This window comes from Haliotis asinina, chromosome 7 (assembly GCF_037392515.1).
Source record: "Haliotis asinina isolate JCU_RB_2024 chromosome 7, JCU_Hal_asi_v2, whole genome shotgun sequence".
Taxonomy (NCBI): Eukaryota; Metazoa; Mollusca; class Gastropoda; order Lepetellida; family Haliotidae; genus Haliotis; species Haliotis asinina.
The window spans coordinates 15,735,048-15,755,546 of record NC_090286.1 but is presented as its reverse complement, the minus strand read 5'-3'; the positions used below and the strand labels follow the sequence as shown (position 1 = coordinate 15,755,546).

Here is a 20,499-nt window from a genome sequence, read left to right as displayed (position 1 = left end):
TTGGACCCTCACTCTTCCTCTTCTTCAGTTGCAGACCTTACCGAAAATCCTGTGTACATTTTGTTTACTTCTATTTATGAGGAAATTTGTGATTTACCTTTAGAGAAACGGAGGCCAATTAAACAACTAAACGTGTCTTTTCTCAAAAATGAAATTGATTTACTAAATGAAATTATCTCTCTAAAATTTTCTGCGGACTGCTCATTACATGAAATAAATTCCTGCGTCTATGCTGCCGCGCGAACTTTGGAGGAACTTCACACAGTTTCCAAAGAAAAATCTTCTACTACTAAGAACAACAAACCCAGGAAAAACCGGTTTCAAGTGAAATTAACAGAAACTAGAAAATATATTTCCTGGATAGAGCTGTGCCTGAAATTACGATCACCAGGGAATCCCATGTCTAAACGACAAAAGGCAATTTGGAGAAAATTAAAATTACAGTACAAGACAACAAAAGAAAAGGTACTTCTCCAAATTGTCGATTCCCTTAAGACAAAAATAAAAGTTTGGACTGAAAGAAAGAAAAAATGGGAAAAGAGAAACAAATTTATCAAGCAAAATAAAATGTTTAAGAATAATGAAAAACAATTCTATAGGCAACTTAAAACAGGTGGTGATGGTGGGCATGATAAACGGCCTCCCATGGATGCCAATGAAAGGTTCTGGAAACAGTTGTGGTCTGTACCCGGCAACTGTAACCTGGAGGCACCATGGGTAAGTGATTATGACCATGCAATGCATGAGAAAGTAACTAGGTCGTTTGTCTGTTACATCTCACCAGATTGCCTGAAAAGTGTCATTAAAAAGTCCAAATCTAATACAGCTCCAGGGCCTGATGGCATTCGAAACCGGTACTGGAAACTGTTCCCTTGTGTCCAAACACCATTACATCACTGTTTCAATTCTCTTGTGGACACAGGTGATGTTCCACCATGGTTCTGCAAAGGTCGCACAATACTCCTTCCCAAAAAAGGGAGACTTGACTGATCCCAAAAACTTCCGCCCTATCACATGTCTAAATACTCAATACAAACTATTCACAGGGTGTTTGACAAACCTCGTGTCATCTTACTGCTCGTCCAATGAGATAATTTACAGAGAGCAGAAGGGGGCGAGGAAGGGATGTTGGGGGTGCAAGGATCAACTTCTTGTACAGAAAATGATTTTGGAAGAGGCTAAGACATACCACCGCAACCTCTCCATGTGCTGGATAGACTACAAAAAGGCATATGACTCTGTCCCTCACGAATGGATTCTGAAGTCTCTTCAGTGTATTGACCTCCCTGAGCGACTACTTGATTTACTCAAGTCTTTAATGAGTTGCTGGTCGACTCAACTTGAGATGTACTCGCAAGGAGAGGTGCAGACTTCGGAATCTATTCCAATCAGAAGGGGAATTTTCCAGGGGGACTCCTTCAGTCCTTTGCCTTTTTGTCTGTCTCTAAATCCTTTGAGTTTTCTGCTCAACAGGGAGGAAGGGTACCATCCCGGACCTAATCAGCACAGATCCCCAACACCTCTTACTCATCTCCTCTATATAGATGACATCGAGCTCCTTGCCAAAGGAGATACCAATTTGAAAGAACAGGTTCTCCTTGTCGAGTCCTTCTCTAATGATATTGGCATGACATTTGGACTCGACAATTGTAATACTCTTCATCTGAAACATGGCAAGGTAACTAATGATGGATCGGTCAAGTTACAAGGGGGAGGAGTTATTGAGCATCTTGTGGAAGATCAGGCCTACACCTATCTTGGAATGCAAGTTCGAGACAAGCTCCAGAATGCCCAGATTCAAGATAAACTTTGGGCTGAGTATAAATCTCGTTTAAAGAAAATCTGGAGTTCAGAGCTAAATGCTCGAAACAAAGTCAAAGCCACCAATACTTTTGCTGTGCCAGTCCTCTACTATTCCTTTGGAGTAGTTGATTGGACAAAACAAGACATCCAGGGTCTTGACCGCCTGACCAGAAGGATCATGTCTGATAACAGAGCACACCACCCTCGTTCCTCTCTTAATCGTTTATATATGCCAATCAATTCAGGAGGTCGGGGTTTGATTAATGTGGAAGCTCTTCATGATAGAATTCTATTGTGCACTTTTGCACATATTTATTTATCAGATGATCCTCTGGTGAAGCACGTCAAGACTCATGATGAAAGCAAGGAATTCCACAGCTACTTTAAGCGTGCCAAGGTTGTTGGACACAATCTGAAATTTGAAGTTGATTTTGTTGATGGTGATGTACTGCTGGACGGTACAGTGATGGGAGTAAACCAGGTGAAGTCCTTCACCAAGTCTGCCCAGAGTCGGTCCTTTGTGGAGAAGCTGTCTGAGAAGCCATTGCATCGTGTGTATATGCAGTGTGTGGAACAGAACAGCAATCCAGCTGACGCCTTCGCCTGGATGAAGTCGGCTGGTCTCAAATGTGAAACTGAGGGCTTCCTTTTTGCTGCTCAGGACCAGTCACTTCCCACTCGCAATCGCCAGAATGTTATTCTTAAAGAAAATATCAAAATGAAATGTCGTCTTTGCAATCAATTTACAGAGACTGTCCAACACCTTGTGAGTGGATGCCCTTCCTTGGCACAAACAGCATATCTTAAAAGACATGATGGCATGGCTCGCTGCTTTTATTATCGTCTCCACCATGCCTGTTCCTTTGACTCCGAGGTCCATCCATGGTACGACCCTGAGCATGTCCAGGGCGTCCTGGAAAATGACAGCTACAAACTTCTCTGAAATAGGCCAATATACAGCCTGAGACGAATTGCAGCCAACAAACCTGATCTTGTCCTTTTTGATAAAACCAATGAAATTATTTATATCATTGAATTTTCTGTATCTTTTGACAGCAATGTGATTGGCAAGATTCAGGAAAAGCATGATAAATATGCGGACCTCGCCTTTGAAATGTCTCGCTTACATCCCAAGTACACTGTCGTCAGGCTCCCGATTGTTCTCGGTGCCCTTGGTTTGGTACCTCCTGATCTCTTGGCGCAGATGAGGAGAGTGCCCGGGTTCTCCACTGGGAGCACAGCCCTTCTGACAATCTGGGTAATGCAGAAAGCTGCAGTGTTGGGGAGCCTCCATATTCTCCGGAAAGTTCTTGGTGGGTTCGACTAGGCAGTGTTTCCTGGGAGAAGTCCCATTCGCTGTCTGGGCTGCGTGTAGAGGGGGCGAGGGCCCTGAGCTGATGATGAGCTTGACCAGCCTGACTGTGCCAGGATCACCCAAACCCTCTCTGCTGCATTTCTACCTCAATCTGTAAAACATAGTAATAAGGATCACCCGAACCCATTTTCTGCTGGTTGTACAGAGGCAATTTTGAACGAACTCACTTGCCTAAGGTGAGACCACATGAATCACATGAATCATGCTGTGGGGCAGGACTGAAGTCCTAGAAACGCTCAGTAGTGAAACTGCCAAACACGGTCATCCATCCAAGGTGTAAATCCTATGACGTAATTTGTATTTCAACATAGTCAGATTAATAATACGAAAATATAACGTGTGGTGTTGGCTGGTTTGACAGCGAGTGTCTGTGTGGGAACAATATTCATACATTGGGACAGACACATTCACCATAAGTTGATACAATAAACTACACGGCAATTTTTATTCGAGAACTGGCTTAGTATATTTTCATAAACAAAATTATTTGTAAGTGCCTTAGGCTCATCAGGTTAAAAAATTATAAAAGGGGCGTAACTGTGGAGGATCCTCGTAGATCGTCACACTGACTCCAACGTCAGATATCTAGATCTTTACTGATGAACCTCTCTCTCTCTCTCTCTCTAGTCTCCCTGCTTAATGTAAGGATTAATTCCATCGTCAATGAAATAATGTCAAATAATAATGAACACATTCATTAAACATACTTGTCATTTCTTTGTACATATACCTAATATTTGCAGTAATGGATGTTGGATGACTCTACTGATGACGACACAACGTATAACCAGGTGCAAGGAAGTGAGAATGACGCTTGTGAACGGTAACACTTGTGTGTTAGGCGTATCACGAAGTCCCAGTCGTCATTCATAAACAAGGCAATAAGGTCGGCAAACCCAATCAGTGCCTCCTGCTGCTAGAGACTGTATGACATTCTTGTGCGCGCAGGGATAATCAGCATGGCATAAACAGTCCATTCACCACGACCTGCCATCATCATTCCTACTTCATTGATCGCTCTCTAGTGTTATTTGTCTACTGTCATGGAGCACCTTATTCGTGGTTGATTGTGTTGACAACTCCATGATGTCTGCCATCATATGGTCTTGAACAGCGCGTAGGTGGAAGGCAGTATGCATGCTCAGAAAGGACAAGGGACTGACGCTAGGCGAACGTCCGTGACAGTACACTACAGTCACAGCAGATATCATTCATAACTGTAAGAGGAACGTCGACTAAGAGAAGGAGGGAATATGTGTTATGCACGTCCATTACAGAAGATATCTGAGGGATCGGTACATTTGTTTTTACAATAACCTATAGAATGATGTACTTGTTAACATGAATGTGTGTGCAACATCTTGTGAAAAATGTTATGGGGCATTTCATCGAATACATGCCCGAAAATGAAGATGCATTGATTGATACAAGCTGATGTTTAGTTCCTGCCTCAGGTAAGGTCACCATGGCCAGCACCACATTAAATTTAGGACAAATTCTGTTCTCATCTTCAACAGAGGAATCATCTATTTTTGTATCTGCCTATACTCAACGAAACGAAGCGATGGGAGCAGCGATTGTCACAACCACTAGGCAGTCGGTACGTATCACTGTTTAACATGTCATCTCATCTCAATGCATGCATACCATCCGTTTTCTTTGTGAGAAGTATCATATGTCCTTAGAGTCCCAATGTTTTTCGATCCATAACGGATCAAAATGGATCCATCCTCAGTTTAAAAAAGTGAAAGATGAATGATAGTCCAATTTAGAGATAATCAATGACCAGCTTCTAGCAGCATCATACATGGGAACCACTAACCATCAGAAAGCAGCAGTGTGGCATCCAGGGAGTTTGTGTTGGCCTGATATTGATTTTTGGCTGAAACAGAACGGCCAAGTACAAAATGACTGAAACATTTATAGTGGTGAATCTGCTTTAGTTTTAAACCAATGAAGTCAGTCATTTCACACGAACTTACACACCCATAAATTGGAAGTAATTCTCTTCATGTATTCAAGTAACATTAAACTTGCTTTTGATCAGAATAGTCTACAATTAACACATATTGTGGACACTTAAAGCCTTCTTTTTCTCCAGAAAACAAGCAGAAAAGAGAGCACAATAATAGGAAACATGTTAGTGCTATAATGTAAACTAATTGTCAGACCCTGAGGATCACTGACCAGAGATACTTCTAGTGCATGTCGCTTGAGCCAAACAGTGCTAGGCAATGTAGGTCAACTAAAGGTCAGATCAAAGCTAAAATATACTGACTTAACAATATCCATTTTTGGCAAAACAATCAATAAAGTCTGACACTTTTCATTTGAATCAATATTTCATGGCCTATTTTTCAAAGCAATGAGTGAGTGAGTTAATATCTAAAGTCATATTGGCAATATTTCAGCCACATCATGACTACAAAAGATAAGTTAATAAGATAGATAAATTTTATTGTCCCGCAAGGGAAATTTGTCTTGCATTCAGTGAGCCAGTACAAAGCAAATAACAGCAAATAATTTAAAATACATGTACATGTAAGCAGATATCTATTAACGAGGCCAGATTTAGATAAAACAAAGGTCTGTCACTAGATACCACCGAGTTTCTATTTAAAACTTGTACTAAACCATAAATATATAGTATTCTAAACAATTAGGATGAAATGGTATACAGTGGCATTAGCAGAACTGTGGTATGTATTTTGCCTTTGGTTTGGTAAACTGTACATGTAATGCATTCCTAAATTTTGTAAATTTTTTTTTCTTCTATCTAGTTATAAAATCACAGTTTTCTTCAATAAAAAAAATGAAGATTTTGGTTATTTTTTTTCATGTTATTAAACAATGTAAGATTTGGCTTTTGTCAATGTTCTGCATTATGATAATATATCATATACCAAACGGAAAAAGACTGAACCGAAGGTCTTGTATTACAACATGGTACTGTGGTAAGAGCATGCAATTTTTCACCCATAGCAAAAATACAATATAAAATGAACTGAAGGCAGATCACTACTAATGACCATGGGAACTTACAGTGCTTTTGCTAAATGAATGGTGGTTTTAAACCAGCACTTCAACTGTTAGTGGCTGTAGAGTGAATGAGTGTTTTTAGTTGTATGCCACACTCAGCTGTATGCTGAGGGTCTGTAAATAATCGAGTCGGGACAAGACCATCGAGTGATCAACATCATGAGCATCAATCTGTGCAATTGAGAACAGATGACGTGTCAGCCAAGTCGGTGAGTCTGACCATCTGGTCCCGTTAGTCGCCTTTTACGACAAGCATCATCGCCTTTTATGGCAAGCATGGGTAGCTGAAGGCCTATTCCACCCTGGACTTCAGGGGTCATTAGCAGCTGTATGCAGTATTAGCCATTGATCTGAAATCTACATATATTCTTCGGTTAATAAACAGTGGTACTTAGAACTATGATTTGAATTATGTGGACTTACACAACATTTCAGTCGGAATAATATATTACAGTACCTCTACCCCCATCAAGGGCATGGCGACTGACAATATCAGTAAATAATTATACACTATCATTTTATGAAATATTAAATTATGTCTGTGGATGAAAGAAACAAAAATTCTTCACTCGCGCCAAAAGCTTATTCTGTTCAATGGTTCAGGACTTCTGTCTTTGGCTTAGTGAGGTTCAGAAAACTACAAAGCAGAAATAAAAACTTGCTAAGTAAATTCTTCTTAATAGCAAAACATGAAGATTTCTAAGAATTCTTTCAAAATTAACAATTACATTGTATATGAATAAAATATACAGTTCATGAAACCTTCAAGTACTATTACCTTATTATGCATGGAAATACATTATAATTACAAACAATGCTACTCACGTGTGTGTTCATCTCAACTACAACACCTGATGTCTCCAAGATGGAGGCAGTGACCAGCCATGTGCTGTGATGAGGAGCAACACTAACAATAAGGGGAAGTAATTTGTCATGACAATCTTGGTAATACTTTTTGGAAAACTAATAGCAATTATAGCCAAGCTGAACTTCATATGAAGTAAATTTTACAATGAAAAATTACCACACTATTTAATACTTTGTACTTTGCGACATAAAATTATAACCTTTTGTCAACAATATCTTTAATGCCTGAAATTATAAACTAATTGAAGTAAGCATTGTTTTCAGCATAAACAATATGCATAAAAATTTAGGATTAATTTTATATTTTTTTTAAAGCAACAGTATTAAATGAGAATTGACATTTTTGAAAAGGTCCTTCACTTTTTTGACATTGAACTATCTATTCCTTGTGATGGACAAGTCATTACAGACAAGCATGACATGCTTGATTATGACTTTTTCATCACAAGGGAAACAAAACAAAGGATCCTCACCTTTTAATGAACAGCATATTGGTGTAATCTTTTTATGACAATATGTGACAGCGAATAATTTATTCCAGTGATCACATCACCTTTTTGGAAACAACAGCATACATGACAAATAATATTTTTTAAGGCCGTTTGTGTCCATTATTTTGCCTTTAATATTTTAATCCTAATAATAATTTTGCCACCCAGGATTGAGAACTGAATACATATATATGAGCATTGAGCTGAACTGAATCTAAGGTTATTATTAGAATTTGGTTCAAACAGGAGATCATGCCATAGCATACTGGAATGCACATAAAAGCATGTGTTTCACACAATGTCTTAAAAGCTATGGGTCACATGTTATGTGAAGGCACCAAACATAGTGGGGTATAAACATTATATTTGCTGTGTATGACTCTCCACCAGTACCATCAGTACCAGACCTCTTCGAGCTGCTCATCTAAGGGTATACATCCCTTCCTGAAACATAAGCACAACCTGGTGCATGCTCAGACAAAACTGCACTGGTCTTATGACTAGTTACTGATCTTCTACCCCTTACTGACAGTTGATGTGGAGTATGGAAATGATGACTGCACCTGAACATGTTGATGATCCCTCAGTGATGTATGTGGTAGTGTTTTATGTATCACTGTATCACTCAATACAGTAGTACCTGTGACTTTCAAGGATCAATGTTATAAGAAGTAATGGATACTGCCATCATGCCTCATTTTTATAACCATCCCTTTGCTAGTTGCCTGATATGCAACAGATCACAACTCTAGAGCTCACTGTACACCCCCTTGCACCCACCATCACACACGTGCAGAACATCGCCATCAATATGAGCCCCATCAAACATGTTTGGCACTAAACAAATTGACAAGTTAAGCGAGAGGTCATTGATCCTGTTGGAAATCTGCTGGAATTGACATAGGCACTCTATGAGAAATTGCAGTGCATTGTGAAGCTGAAAGTTTGAAGCTTGATTGTCAGTGTAAGTTGGTTACTGGCATGTATTATGTATGAACACATGTCAGCTAGATTGTCAGTATAAGTAGGATACTGGCATGTGTTATCTATGAATGACTAGAGCTAGATTGTCAGTGTAAGTTGGATACTGTCATGTGTTATCTATGAATGACCACAACTAGATTGCCAGTGTAAGTAGGATACTGGCATGTGTTATCTACGGATGACTACAGCTAGATTGTCAGTGTAAGTAGGATACTGGCATGTGTTATCTACGAATGACTACAGCTAGATTGTCAGTGTAAGTAGGATACTGGCATGTGTTATCTGTGAATGACTACAGCTAGATTGTCAGTGTAAATAGGATACTGGCATGTGTTATCTGTGAATGACCACAGCTAGATTGTCAGTGTAACTAGGATATTGGCATGCGTTATCTATGAATGACCACAGCTTGATTGTCAGTGTAACTAGGATACTGGCATGTGTTATCTATGAATGACTAGAGCTAGATTGTCAGTGTAAGTTGGATACTGTCATGTGTTATCTGTGAATGACCACAACTAGATTGCCAGTGTAAGTAGGATACTGGCATGTGTTATCTACGAATGACTACAGCTAGATTGTCAGTGTAAGTAGGATACTGGCATGTGTTATCTACGAATGACTACAGCTAGATTGTCAGTGTAAGTAGGATACTGGCATGTGTTATCTGTGAATGACTACAGCTAGATTGTCAGTGTAAATAGGATACTGGCATGTGTTATCTGTGAATGACCACAGCTAGATTGTCAGTGTAACTAGGATATTGGCATGCGTTATCTATGAATGACCACAGCTAGATTGTCAGTGTAACTAGGATACTGGCATGTGTTATCTGTGAATGACCACAGCTAGATTGTCAGTGTAAGTAGGATACTGGCATGTGTTATCTATGAATGACCACAGCTTGATTGCCAGTGTAAGTAGGATACTGGCATGTGTTATCTACGAATGACTACAGCTAGATTGTCAGTGTAAGTAGGATACTGTCATGTGTTATCTGTGAATGACTACAGCTAGATTGTCATTGTAAATAGGATACTGGCATGTGTTATCTGTGAATGACTACAGCTAGATTGTCAGTGTAACTAGGATACTGGCATGTGTTATCTGTGAATGACCACAGCTAGATTGTCAGTGTAAGTAGGATACTGGCATGTGTTATCTATGAATGACCACAGCTTGATTGCCAGTGTAAGTAGGATACTGGCATGTGTTATCTACGAATGACTACAGCTAGATTGTCAGTGTAAGTAGGATACTGGCATGAGTTATCTGTGAATGACTACAGCTAGATTGTCAGTGTAAGTAGGATACTGGCATGTGTTATCTGTGAATGACTACAGCTAGATTGTCAGTGTAACTAGGATACTGGCATGTGTTATCTATGAATGACTACAGCTTGATTGTCAGTGTAAGTAGGATACTGGCATGTGTTATCTATGAATGACTGCAGCTAGATTGTCAGTGTAAGTAGGATACTGGCATGTGTTATCTATGAATGACTACAGCTAGATTGTCAGTGTAAGTAGGATACTGGCATGTGTTATCTGTGAATGACCACAGCTAGATTGTCAGTGTAAGTAGGATACTGGCATGTGTTATCTATGAATGACCACACCTTGATTGCCAGTGTAAGTAGGATACTGGCATGTGTTATCTACGAATGACTACAGCTAGATTGTCAGTGTAAGTAGGATACTGGCATGTGTTATCTATGAATGACTACAGCTTGATTGTCAGTGTAAGTAGGATACTGGCATGAGTTATCTGTGAATGACTACAGCTAGATTGTCAGTGTAAGTAGGATACTGGCATGTGTTATCTGTGAATGGCTACAGCAGATAATGGTTTGGTTGCCGCCACTATGTTACAACAGTTATTTGACAATGGTGTGACAACAGGTTGGTGACAGTCGAGGGCACTATATTTGACGGCATTGTTGATGTTCAGGTTGGTGTATTTGCCATTGAGTTTGCAAACTGTAAATGTACCAAGTTTATGAATTTCAGTTTTGTGTTTGCTTTTATCTGGCTACAATATGTTATATTAACCATTAATTTATGTGGAATTTGGTTTTCAAAACCTATACAATATGTGGTGTAAGAAGAAATAGAGAGTACTAACATGTGAGTACTCTGTTGGCGTGACATAACTCAGTTGTTGTTTTTACACGTCCTCTGTGCATTGAGAACAACAAGAATGGTAACATGTCTACTGTCACACAAATTAAGTTTCAGCTTCAGAATCTTCAAGAGTTTCACACTGGTTCATGGCATGAATCTATGAGGTATTGTTGTAAGATAGGTGAATACGTTTAAGTTGCAAGCTTCTTGGCTAATATGTTGTGATCCATCCTGATTGAGGATCCAGGTTTGGGAAGTTGGTGGACTGGGCTTCAGCACATGACATTGGGAGGAAGAATAAAGGTGACTGAAAGCATGGTGTGTCCTTTGCTGCTGCAGCAATGGGTCAGTTTAAGCAAGTTATGTAGGGAAGACACCCATCACAATTTTGTATGTAAAATTTACATGTTGCATTGTATTAAAAATCTTTTGTCAAATATTGGTTTTTTTTGTGAAGCATATGTCACATTCTGAAAAGTTGTCTAAATCTTGACAGTTATATCTATTTTGTTTTGATAATTCAATATTGTTGGGCTACATTTTTGGTATTTCAGTGTAATATTTTACAGTTATTGTATGTTTTTGTGGGTCTTTTTGCAGGCAGTGTGAATATTTTAGATTCAGCCATACCATTATGAATATTAGATATTAAAATTATAATGCAGCATATGTGATTCTCTTTTTTTGTACTGATGCAAACTGTAACATTTCACCTTTTTTTACATATAGCTGAGTGAAATATTATGAAAGTTTGTGCATGCTTGTCAACTGTTAAAAACATGGTTCGATTTAATGACATGAAACCTACTTGCCTCCTGTAAAACCTTGGGAGAAACCTTGGGTAAAACCTTGTTGAATCTGTGGTCAGTTATCTTTTCTCTAGTAAAATTTTACTACAAATTTCTTGTTACTACATATTTGTCAACCACTGATCTGTTATATCATCTTGCCATCTAGGTAATGGGTGAAAATATCAATATGTTGGAATGCAGAATGGCAGTTTGTATCATGAGTCACCTGTATTGTACCATGTCTGGTAAATACACAATTTTGTAACTCTCCAAAAGTAATGAAACAAATTAAGATATACCATGCAGTTATGCTAATGACTCATTGACCTCAAGAAGCAGCTGACAGATGGGATTTGTAAGCTCTTAGATTTGGTAATGTGGCAACAAATACATGAGGACCTTCATCCACACAGGCATGCGAAGGACCACTGTTTTGGAATCTAGTTGATAATTCTAACATTTCTTTACAGCATTCTCAATATTTAGGAAAATATGATTAAAGAGCACAATGTTAGAGTAAATATTTGTCCAACTCATAGTGTGATCTTGAAGGTACAGTAATCTCTGCCTTTTACCTGATTGCCTTGTACACCACCTTGTTGGATACATTAGCTGCTGTGAGTCAGTCTGCATGGTGGGCAAGCTGGCTAAGGTGCCAGGCTAGTCATCCAGTGATCTTGAGGTGTGGGATTCAAGCCCACCTTTGACCAGGTGTAAAAATCTTGGAGTCAACACTGTCAGTGTTGTAAAAACCCCTAGTTTACAGTACACACCACTGTATGCTTTGGAGAATCCATAAATCTATTGGTACATGACCAGATGGTGGCCAGATGAATATGTGCAAACACCTTGTTACGGGTACAGCAACGTGCAGTATTACACAGTATTCTATGAAATAAACTCTCCACACTGTGACTAATCTAATTTCACTTTTAATTCTATTTGCATAAATGCATACAGGTGGTACATTTTTCACATCAATCTAGTCCTTTTGTGACTACAGTGAAAAAGTCATACTGGCAAGTCATAATCAAATATAACAATAAGCCATCAACTATACAACCGCTCGCCAGTCTAACACTATATTTTAGCAGGGGTTGTCGAAAACACAACTGCTGAAGTCCAAAGTTCTAATAATACTGTTCAAAACTGCTATTGGGGGAACCTTGTGCAAGCTCAACTCCACGTGTTTGCGCTAATGTTCATATTTCAGAAACAGAAACTCATGCTAATATATTCTATGTTTACAAACGTTAAACGCAGGTCTGTCTTCTGAACATGCAGTATACTTCAAAGTACTGTGACAGTGTGCCTTAGTCCACCCAGCTGTAAATGGAGCCTTGTAAGGATGAGAAAGCTGCAATAACTCGGTGCACCTTGTTGTTGGAAGAATTGAATGCTCCGCAGGGAGTTGAGATTGATAATATGATGTACTGTTATATTGACATCCAATGATCGAGTGGAAAATAGCAGAAAAAAATTTTGAGAGACAATGTCCATATGCATTTCCTACTAGTTGTTGATACATCTAAGGGCAGGTGTCTTAACACCTGATACAAATAAATGAGAAACATTTCAAAAGTTATGCTCTGGAAAATATCTTTGCTCTGGTATGAAGTCCAGTTTGTTACAATGGAAATGCATAAGACAAAACAATTCCTGAATAGAACAAGTCACAAGTCACGCATGAAGAACTATCAAATGTGTTTTGAGTAATGCTCCAGAAACAAAACATGAAAAACATTCTCCATTTCAACATCCACAGCAGAACTTTAGTTTTGAGGCAGGGCACAATGAAAGTAAATCATTGAAGCAAATATGTATATGCGCTTGTTTTCCTTAGTACTGCAAATATGTGTAAGTTGTGGTTTTGCAACAATAAAACTCGGTTCATTTGGCTCAACAGTTTGCCTACTGAATTGCATGCAACAATCTCTTTGAATATCTGTCAATAAAAGAACATGACATTGAGGTTATTATGATAATATGAGAATGAAAGGATACAAAAATGTAAACTGATTTTTTTCATTTAAATTTCACCATTTTCAGTAAAAGAGAATATGCAGGTGACTATCAAACCTTCACGATCACTGATCTGGCACCCACAGATGACAACATTTCCTTATAAAATCCAAGATGAAACTGTATTTCTCTCTTCATCAATGTGAAGACACACACTTACACCCTCATGTGATGGAACAGAGGTTGCTAACTAGTCAATATGCACCAAAATTTCAGTGGTTATGCAGAGACTTATCACTCTCAATCTCATCACTGAACTCTGATAATGTTAAAGCACTCAAACACAAGTTAAATCATACTTTAATTGTGATATATTCAGGGCCAAACTGTACTTTATTGCACTATACACTGGGGTTGAGTGACTATTTCTTTTCTAAGATAACATAAGGTAACAGATTTTAATCCTTACTTATGATTAACCTGATGTAGAAAACAAGCCGTGAAGGACCTAAAGTAGCAATCCTCATTAAGGGCTAACTGATACTGATATGACTGTCTTCCTATGTTAAGACATGTTTCCAAGAAAGGAGATGATAAACATCTGGGTTGAATATCTTCTCTGTATTATTATGTGATTTTTGTTATGCCATATATGGACTGATATGTGAACAAGGGTCAAGTTATTAAACATTGCTGTGTGAAATTGTGAATAAAAAGAATTAAATGTAATTGTCCACCAGTGATGTTAGACGCCAACTGAAGCAGCTGTAAACCAAGATATGGGATGCTGCAGTTACATGTAATGTGGGAGATTGTACTAGGCAATTGCAACTCACATACATTGTGGTGAGGGTCAGCAAAAATACATTTCGTTATAAGTGGGTAGAATAGAGTGGCATGGCAAAGCAAAGTCAATCCAGAGTGATCTATGGCAAGAAGTGTACTTTATCGCCTGATAAAATAATGTCAGTGGCAAATCACTTCCTGAGAATGGTATTATCTTATAGACATCCTCTCATCTTAGAACAGTATGGGCTTATAGTGGTGCTCACGTCCTCCGACAGTATCACCTTTTTGAGATCCTCATGCTTTCCAGCAGTAACATCTTGTCCAGGTCCTCACACCTTCCAACAGTATCACCTTGTTGAGGTCCACACACCTTCAAACAGTATCACCTTGTCAAGATCGTCACGCTTTCCAGCAGTTACATCTTGATGAGGTCCTCACACCTTCCACCAGTATCGCCTTGTCGAGGTCCTCACACCTTCTGACAGTATCACCTTGTTGGAGTGCTCACTTCTTCCAACAGTAACATCTTGTTGAGGTCCTCCCACCTTCCACCAGTATCGCCTTGTCGAGGTCCTCACACCTTCTGACAGTATCACCTTGTTGGAGTGCTCACTTCTTCCAACAGTATCACCTTGTTGAGGTCCTCCCACCTTCCAACAGTATCACCTTGTTGAGGTCCACACACTTTCAAACAGTATCACCTTGTCAAGATCGTCACGCTTTCCAGCAGTTACATCTTGATGAGGTCCTCACACCTTCCACCAGTATCACCTTGTCGAGGTCCACACACCTTCTGACAGTATCACCTTGTTGGAGTGCTCACTTCCTCCAACAGTAACATCTTGTTGAGGTCCTCCCGCCTTCAAACAGTATCACCTTGTTGAGGTCCTCACACCTTCTGACAGTATCACCTTGTTGAGGTGCTCCCTTCCTTCAGCAGTATCACCTTGTTGGAGTGCTTACTTCCTCCAACAGTAACATCTTGTTGAGGTCCTCCCACCTTCAAACAGTATCACCTTGTTGAGGTCCACACACCTTCTGACAGTATCACCTTGTTGGAGTGCTCACTTCCTCCAACAGTAACATCTTGTCGAGGTCCTCACACCTTCCGACAGTATCACCTTGTTGAGGTCCACACACCTTCTGACAGTATCACCTTGTTGGAGTGCTCACTTCCTCCAACAGTAACATCTTGTCGAGGTCCTCACACCTTCCGACAGTATCACCTTGTTGAGGTCCTCACACCTTCCGACAGTATCACCTTGTTGAGGTGCTCCCTTCCTTCAGCAGTATCACTTTGTTGAGGTGCTCCCTTCCTTCAGCAGTATCACCTTGTTGAGGTGCTCCCTTCCTTCAGCAGTATCACTTGTTGAGGTGCTCCCTTCCTTCTGCAGTATCACCTTGTTGAGGTGCTCCCTTCCTTCAGCAGTATCACTTGTTGAGGTGCTCCCTTCCTTCTGCAGTATCACCTTGTTGAGGTGCTCCCTTCCTTCAGCAGTATCACATGTTGAGGTGCTCCCTTCCTTCAGCAGTATCACTATGTTGAGGTGCTCCCTTCCTTCAGCAGTTGTTGAGGTGCTCCCTTCCTTCAGCAGTATCACTTGTTGAGGTGCTCCCTTCCTTCAGCAGTATCACATGTTGAGGTGCTCCCTTCCTTCAGCAGTTGTTGAGGTGCTCCCCTCCTTCAGCAGTATCATGCTTTCCAACAGTAACATCTTGTAGACGGTTTCACGCCTTCAGTCAGACACACCTTGTTGAGATGCTCATTTCTTCAATCAGGATTACTTTATTGAGGTGATCACTTCATCCAGATGAGATAAAACCATTTGTGCATCCCCATATAGCCACTTTATACACATGTTGCTCTGAGATATCAAAATGGGCACATGCTCAAAACTTGTTCTAGGTTTTCTCAATTTCTTAACAGCTTTGTTCATCTCCATGCTCTAAGCCCATTGCTCCACTTGTCAAGCTCCCAACTTCTTACACGACCTCACACCAAAACAACCAAGGGATCAAGAGCATTCTCTGCTGCAACCTCCTATCTTTGAAACATTCCCCCCTATCGCCCAAAAAGGAATAGAATCTGCTGACGCTTTCAAAATTGCCCTCAAAACTCATCTTTTCAAGCTTTCTTTGCTGTAGAATTTGTCAACAATCTTTTCTCTTTATAGTGCCTTTCAGAAAAATCTTTTGGAAATAGGTGCTCTATAAATTAATTATTATTGTTGTATGCACATGCTCAACTTTACTGTTTTCAGGTAGCTACAGTATGCCCATACTGTAGTGATCCATCATTGGTAGTGTACCATTGTAGTGTACTATCATTGGTAACTACACTATACACATGCTCTACATCGTTAGTAACTGTACTGTAGACACACGCTTTACATCATTGGTAACTACTGTATGCATATGCTCTACATCATTGTAATGAGGTATTTACTACTGTGTACACATGCTCTACATCATTGTTATGATATAACTACTGTATACACATGCTCTACATTATTGTTATGATATAACTACTGTATACACATGCTTTACATTATTGGTAACTACTGTATGCATATGCTCTACATCATTGTAGTGAGGTATTTACTACTGTGTACACATGCTCTACATCATTGTTATGATATAACTACTGTATACACATGCTCTACATCATTGTTATGATATAACTACTGTATACACATGCTCTACATTATTGTTATGATATAACTACTGTATACACATGCTTTACATTATTGGTAACTACTGTACGCATGTGCTCTATATCATTGTTATGAGGTTACTACGGTATGCACATGCTCTACATCATTGTTATGAGGTTACTATGGTATGCACATGCTCTACATCATTGTTATGAGGTTACTACGGTATGCACATGCTCTACATCATTGTTATGAGGTTACTACGGTATGCACATGCTCTACATCATTGTTATGAGGTTACTACGGTATGCACATGCTCTACATCATTGTTATGAGGTTACTACGGTATGCACATGCTCTACATCATTGTTATGAGGTTACTACGGTATGCACATGCTCTATATCATTGTTATGAGGTTACTACGGTATGCACATGCTCTACATCATTGTTATGAGGTTACTACGGTATGCACATGCTCTACATCATTGTTATGAGGTTACTATGGTATGCACATGCTCTACATCATTGTTAAGAGGTTACTATGGTATGCACATGCTCTACATCATTGTTATGAGGTTACTATGGTATGCACATGCTCTACATCATTGTTATGAGGTTACTACGGTATACACATGCTCTACATCATTGTTATGAGGTTACTACGGTATACACATGCTCTACATCATTGTTAAGTAACTACTGCATGCACATCTTCAACATCATTTTTATAAGCTAACTGCAGTATGCACATGCTTTGCATCATAATGTTTTGACACACCTACAGTATGCTCATGGTCTGCATCATTGGTTTGTGGTAACTACAGTATGCTCATGCTCTGCATCATTGGTTTGTGGTAACTACAGTATGCTCATGGTCTGCATCATTGGTTTGTGGTAACTACAGTATGCTCATGGTCTGCATCATTGGTTTGTGGTAACTACAGTATGCTCATGGTCTGCATCATTGGTTTGTGGTAACTACAGTATGCTCATGGTCTGCATCATTGGTTTGTGGTAACTACAGTATGCTCATGGTCTGCATCATTGGTTTGTGGTAACTACAGTATGCTCATGGTCTGCATCATTGGTTTGTGGTAACTACAGTATGCTCATGGTCTGCATCATTGTTTTGTGGTAACTACAGTATGCTCATGGTGTGCATCATTGTTTTGTGGTAACTACAGTATGCTCATGGTCTGCATCATTGGTTTGTGGTAAGTACAGTATGCTCATGGTCTGCATCATTGGTTTGTGGTAACTACAGTATGCTCATGGTCTGCATCATTGGTTTGTGGTAACTACAGTATGCTCATGGTCTGCATCATTGGTTTGTGGTAACTACAGTATGCTCATGGTCTGCATCATTGGTTTGTGGTAAGTACAGTATGCTCATGGTCTGCATCATTGGTTTGTGGTAACTACAGTATGCTCATGGTCTGCATCATTGGTTTGTGGTAACTACAGTATGCACATGCTTTTTTGCATCATAATGTTTTGACACACCTACAGTATGCTCATGGTCTGCATCATTGGTTTGTGGTAACTACAGTATGCTCATGGTCTGCATCATTGGTTTGTGGTAACTACAGTATGCTCATGGTCTGCATCATTGGTTTGTGGTAACTACGGTATGCTCATGGTCTACATCATTGGTTTGTGGTAACTACAGTATGCTCATGGTCTGCATCATTGGTTTGTGGTAACTACAGTATGCTCATGGTCTACATCATTGGTTTGTGGTAACTACAGTATGCTCATGGTCTACATCATTGTTTTGTGGTAACTACAGTATGCTCATGGTCTGCATCATTGGTTTGTGGTAAGTACAGTATGCTCATGGTCTGCATCATTGGTTTGTGGTAACTACAGTATGCTCATGGTCTGCATCATTGGTTTGTGGTAACTACAGTATGCTCATGGTCTGCATCATTGGTTTGTGGTAAGTACAGTATGCTCATGGTCTGCATCATTGGTTTGTGGTAACTATAGTATGCTCATGGTCTGCATCATTGGTTTGTGGTAAGTACAGTATGCTCATGGTCTGCATCATTGGTTTGTGGTAACTACAGTATGCACATGCTTTGCATCATAATGTTTTGACACACCTACAGTATGCTCATGGTGTGCATCATTGGTTTGTGGTAAGTACAGTATGCTCATGGTCTGCATCATTGGTTTGTGGTAACTACAGTATGCTCATGGTCTGCATCATTGGTTTGTGGTAACTACAGTATGCTCATGGTCTGCATCATTGGTTTGTGGTAAGTACAGTATGCTCATGGTCTGCATCATTGGTTTGTGGTAAGTACAGTATGCTCATGGTCTGCATCATTGGTTTGTGGTAACTACAGTATGCACATGCTCTGCATCATTGGTTTGTGGTAACTACAGTATGCACATGCTCTGCATCATTGGTTTGTGGTAACTACAGTATGCACATGCTCTGCATCATTGGTTTGTGGTAACTACAGTATGCTCATGCTCTGCATCATTGGTTTGTGGTAAGTACAGTGTGCTCATGGTCTGCATCATTGGTTTGTGGTAACTACAGTATGCTCATGGTCTGCATCATTGGTTTGTGGTAACTACAGTATGCACATGCTTTGCATCATAATGTTTTGACACACCTACAGTATGCTCATGGTCTGCATCATTGGTTTGTGGTAACTACAGTATGCTCATGGTCTGCATCATTGGTTTGTGGTAACTACAGTATGCTCATGGTCTGCATCATTGGTTTGTGGTAACTACAGTATGCTCATGGTCTGCATCATTGGTTTGTGGTAACTACAGTATGCTCATGGTCTGCATCATTGGTTTGTGGTAAGTACAGTATGCTCATGGTCTGCATCATTGGTTTGTGGTAACTACAGTATGCTCATGGTCTGCATCATTGGTTTGTGGTAACTACAGTATGCTCATGGTCTGCATCATTGTTTTGTGGTAACTACAGTATGCTCATGGTCTACATCATTGTTTTGTGGTAACTACAGTATGCTCATGGTGTGCATCATTGGTTTGTGGTAACTACAGTATGCTCATGGTCTGCATCATTGGTTTGTGGTAACTACAGTATGCACATGCTTTGCATCATAATGTTTTGACACACCTACAGTATGCTCATGGTCTGCATCATTGGTTTGTGGTAACTACAGTATGCTCATGGTCTGCATCATTGGTTTGTGGTAACTACAGTATGCTCATGGTCTGCATCATTGGTTTGTGGTAACTACAGTATGCTCATGGTCTGCATCATTGGTTTGTGGTAACTACAGTATGCTCATGGTCTGCATCATTGGTTTGTGGTAACTACAGTATGCTCATGGTCTACATCATTGTTTTGTGGTAACTACAGTATGCTCATGGTGTGCATCATTGGTTTGTGGTAAGTACAGTATGCTCATGGTCTGCATCATTGGTTTGTGGTAACTACAGTATGCTCATGGTCTGCATCACTGGTTTGTGGTAACTACAGTATGCTCATGGTCTGCATCACTGGTTTGTGGTAAGTACAGTATGCTCATGGTCTGCATCATTGGTTTGTGGTAACTACAGTATGCTCATGGTCTGCATCATTGGTTTGTGGTAACTACAGTATGCTCATGGTCTACATCATTGTT

The 20,499-nt window shown here is 39.7% G+C and overlaps 1 protein-coding gene across 2 annotated transcripts in view; it reads left to right on the top strand.

The window, feature by feature from the left end:
- Window positions 1-4,043: 4,043 nt before the first annotated feature.
- The window catches only part of LOC137291070 (uncharacterized), a 67,697-nt gene continuing 51,241 nt past the window's right edge, over window positions 4,044-20,499 (top strand). The window contains exon 1 of one of the 2 annotated variants that reach the window (XM_067822346.1): window positions 4,044-4,778. In XM_067822346.1, coding sequence (XP_067678447.1) covers window positions 4,644-4,778 — 135 coding nt within the window. In that variant the 5' untranslated portion in view covers window positions 4,044-4,643. The remainder of the gene's footprint in view (window positions 4,779-20,499) is intronic. The other variant, XM_067822348.1, reaches the window with a different exon arrangement.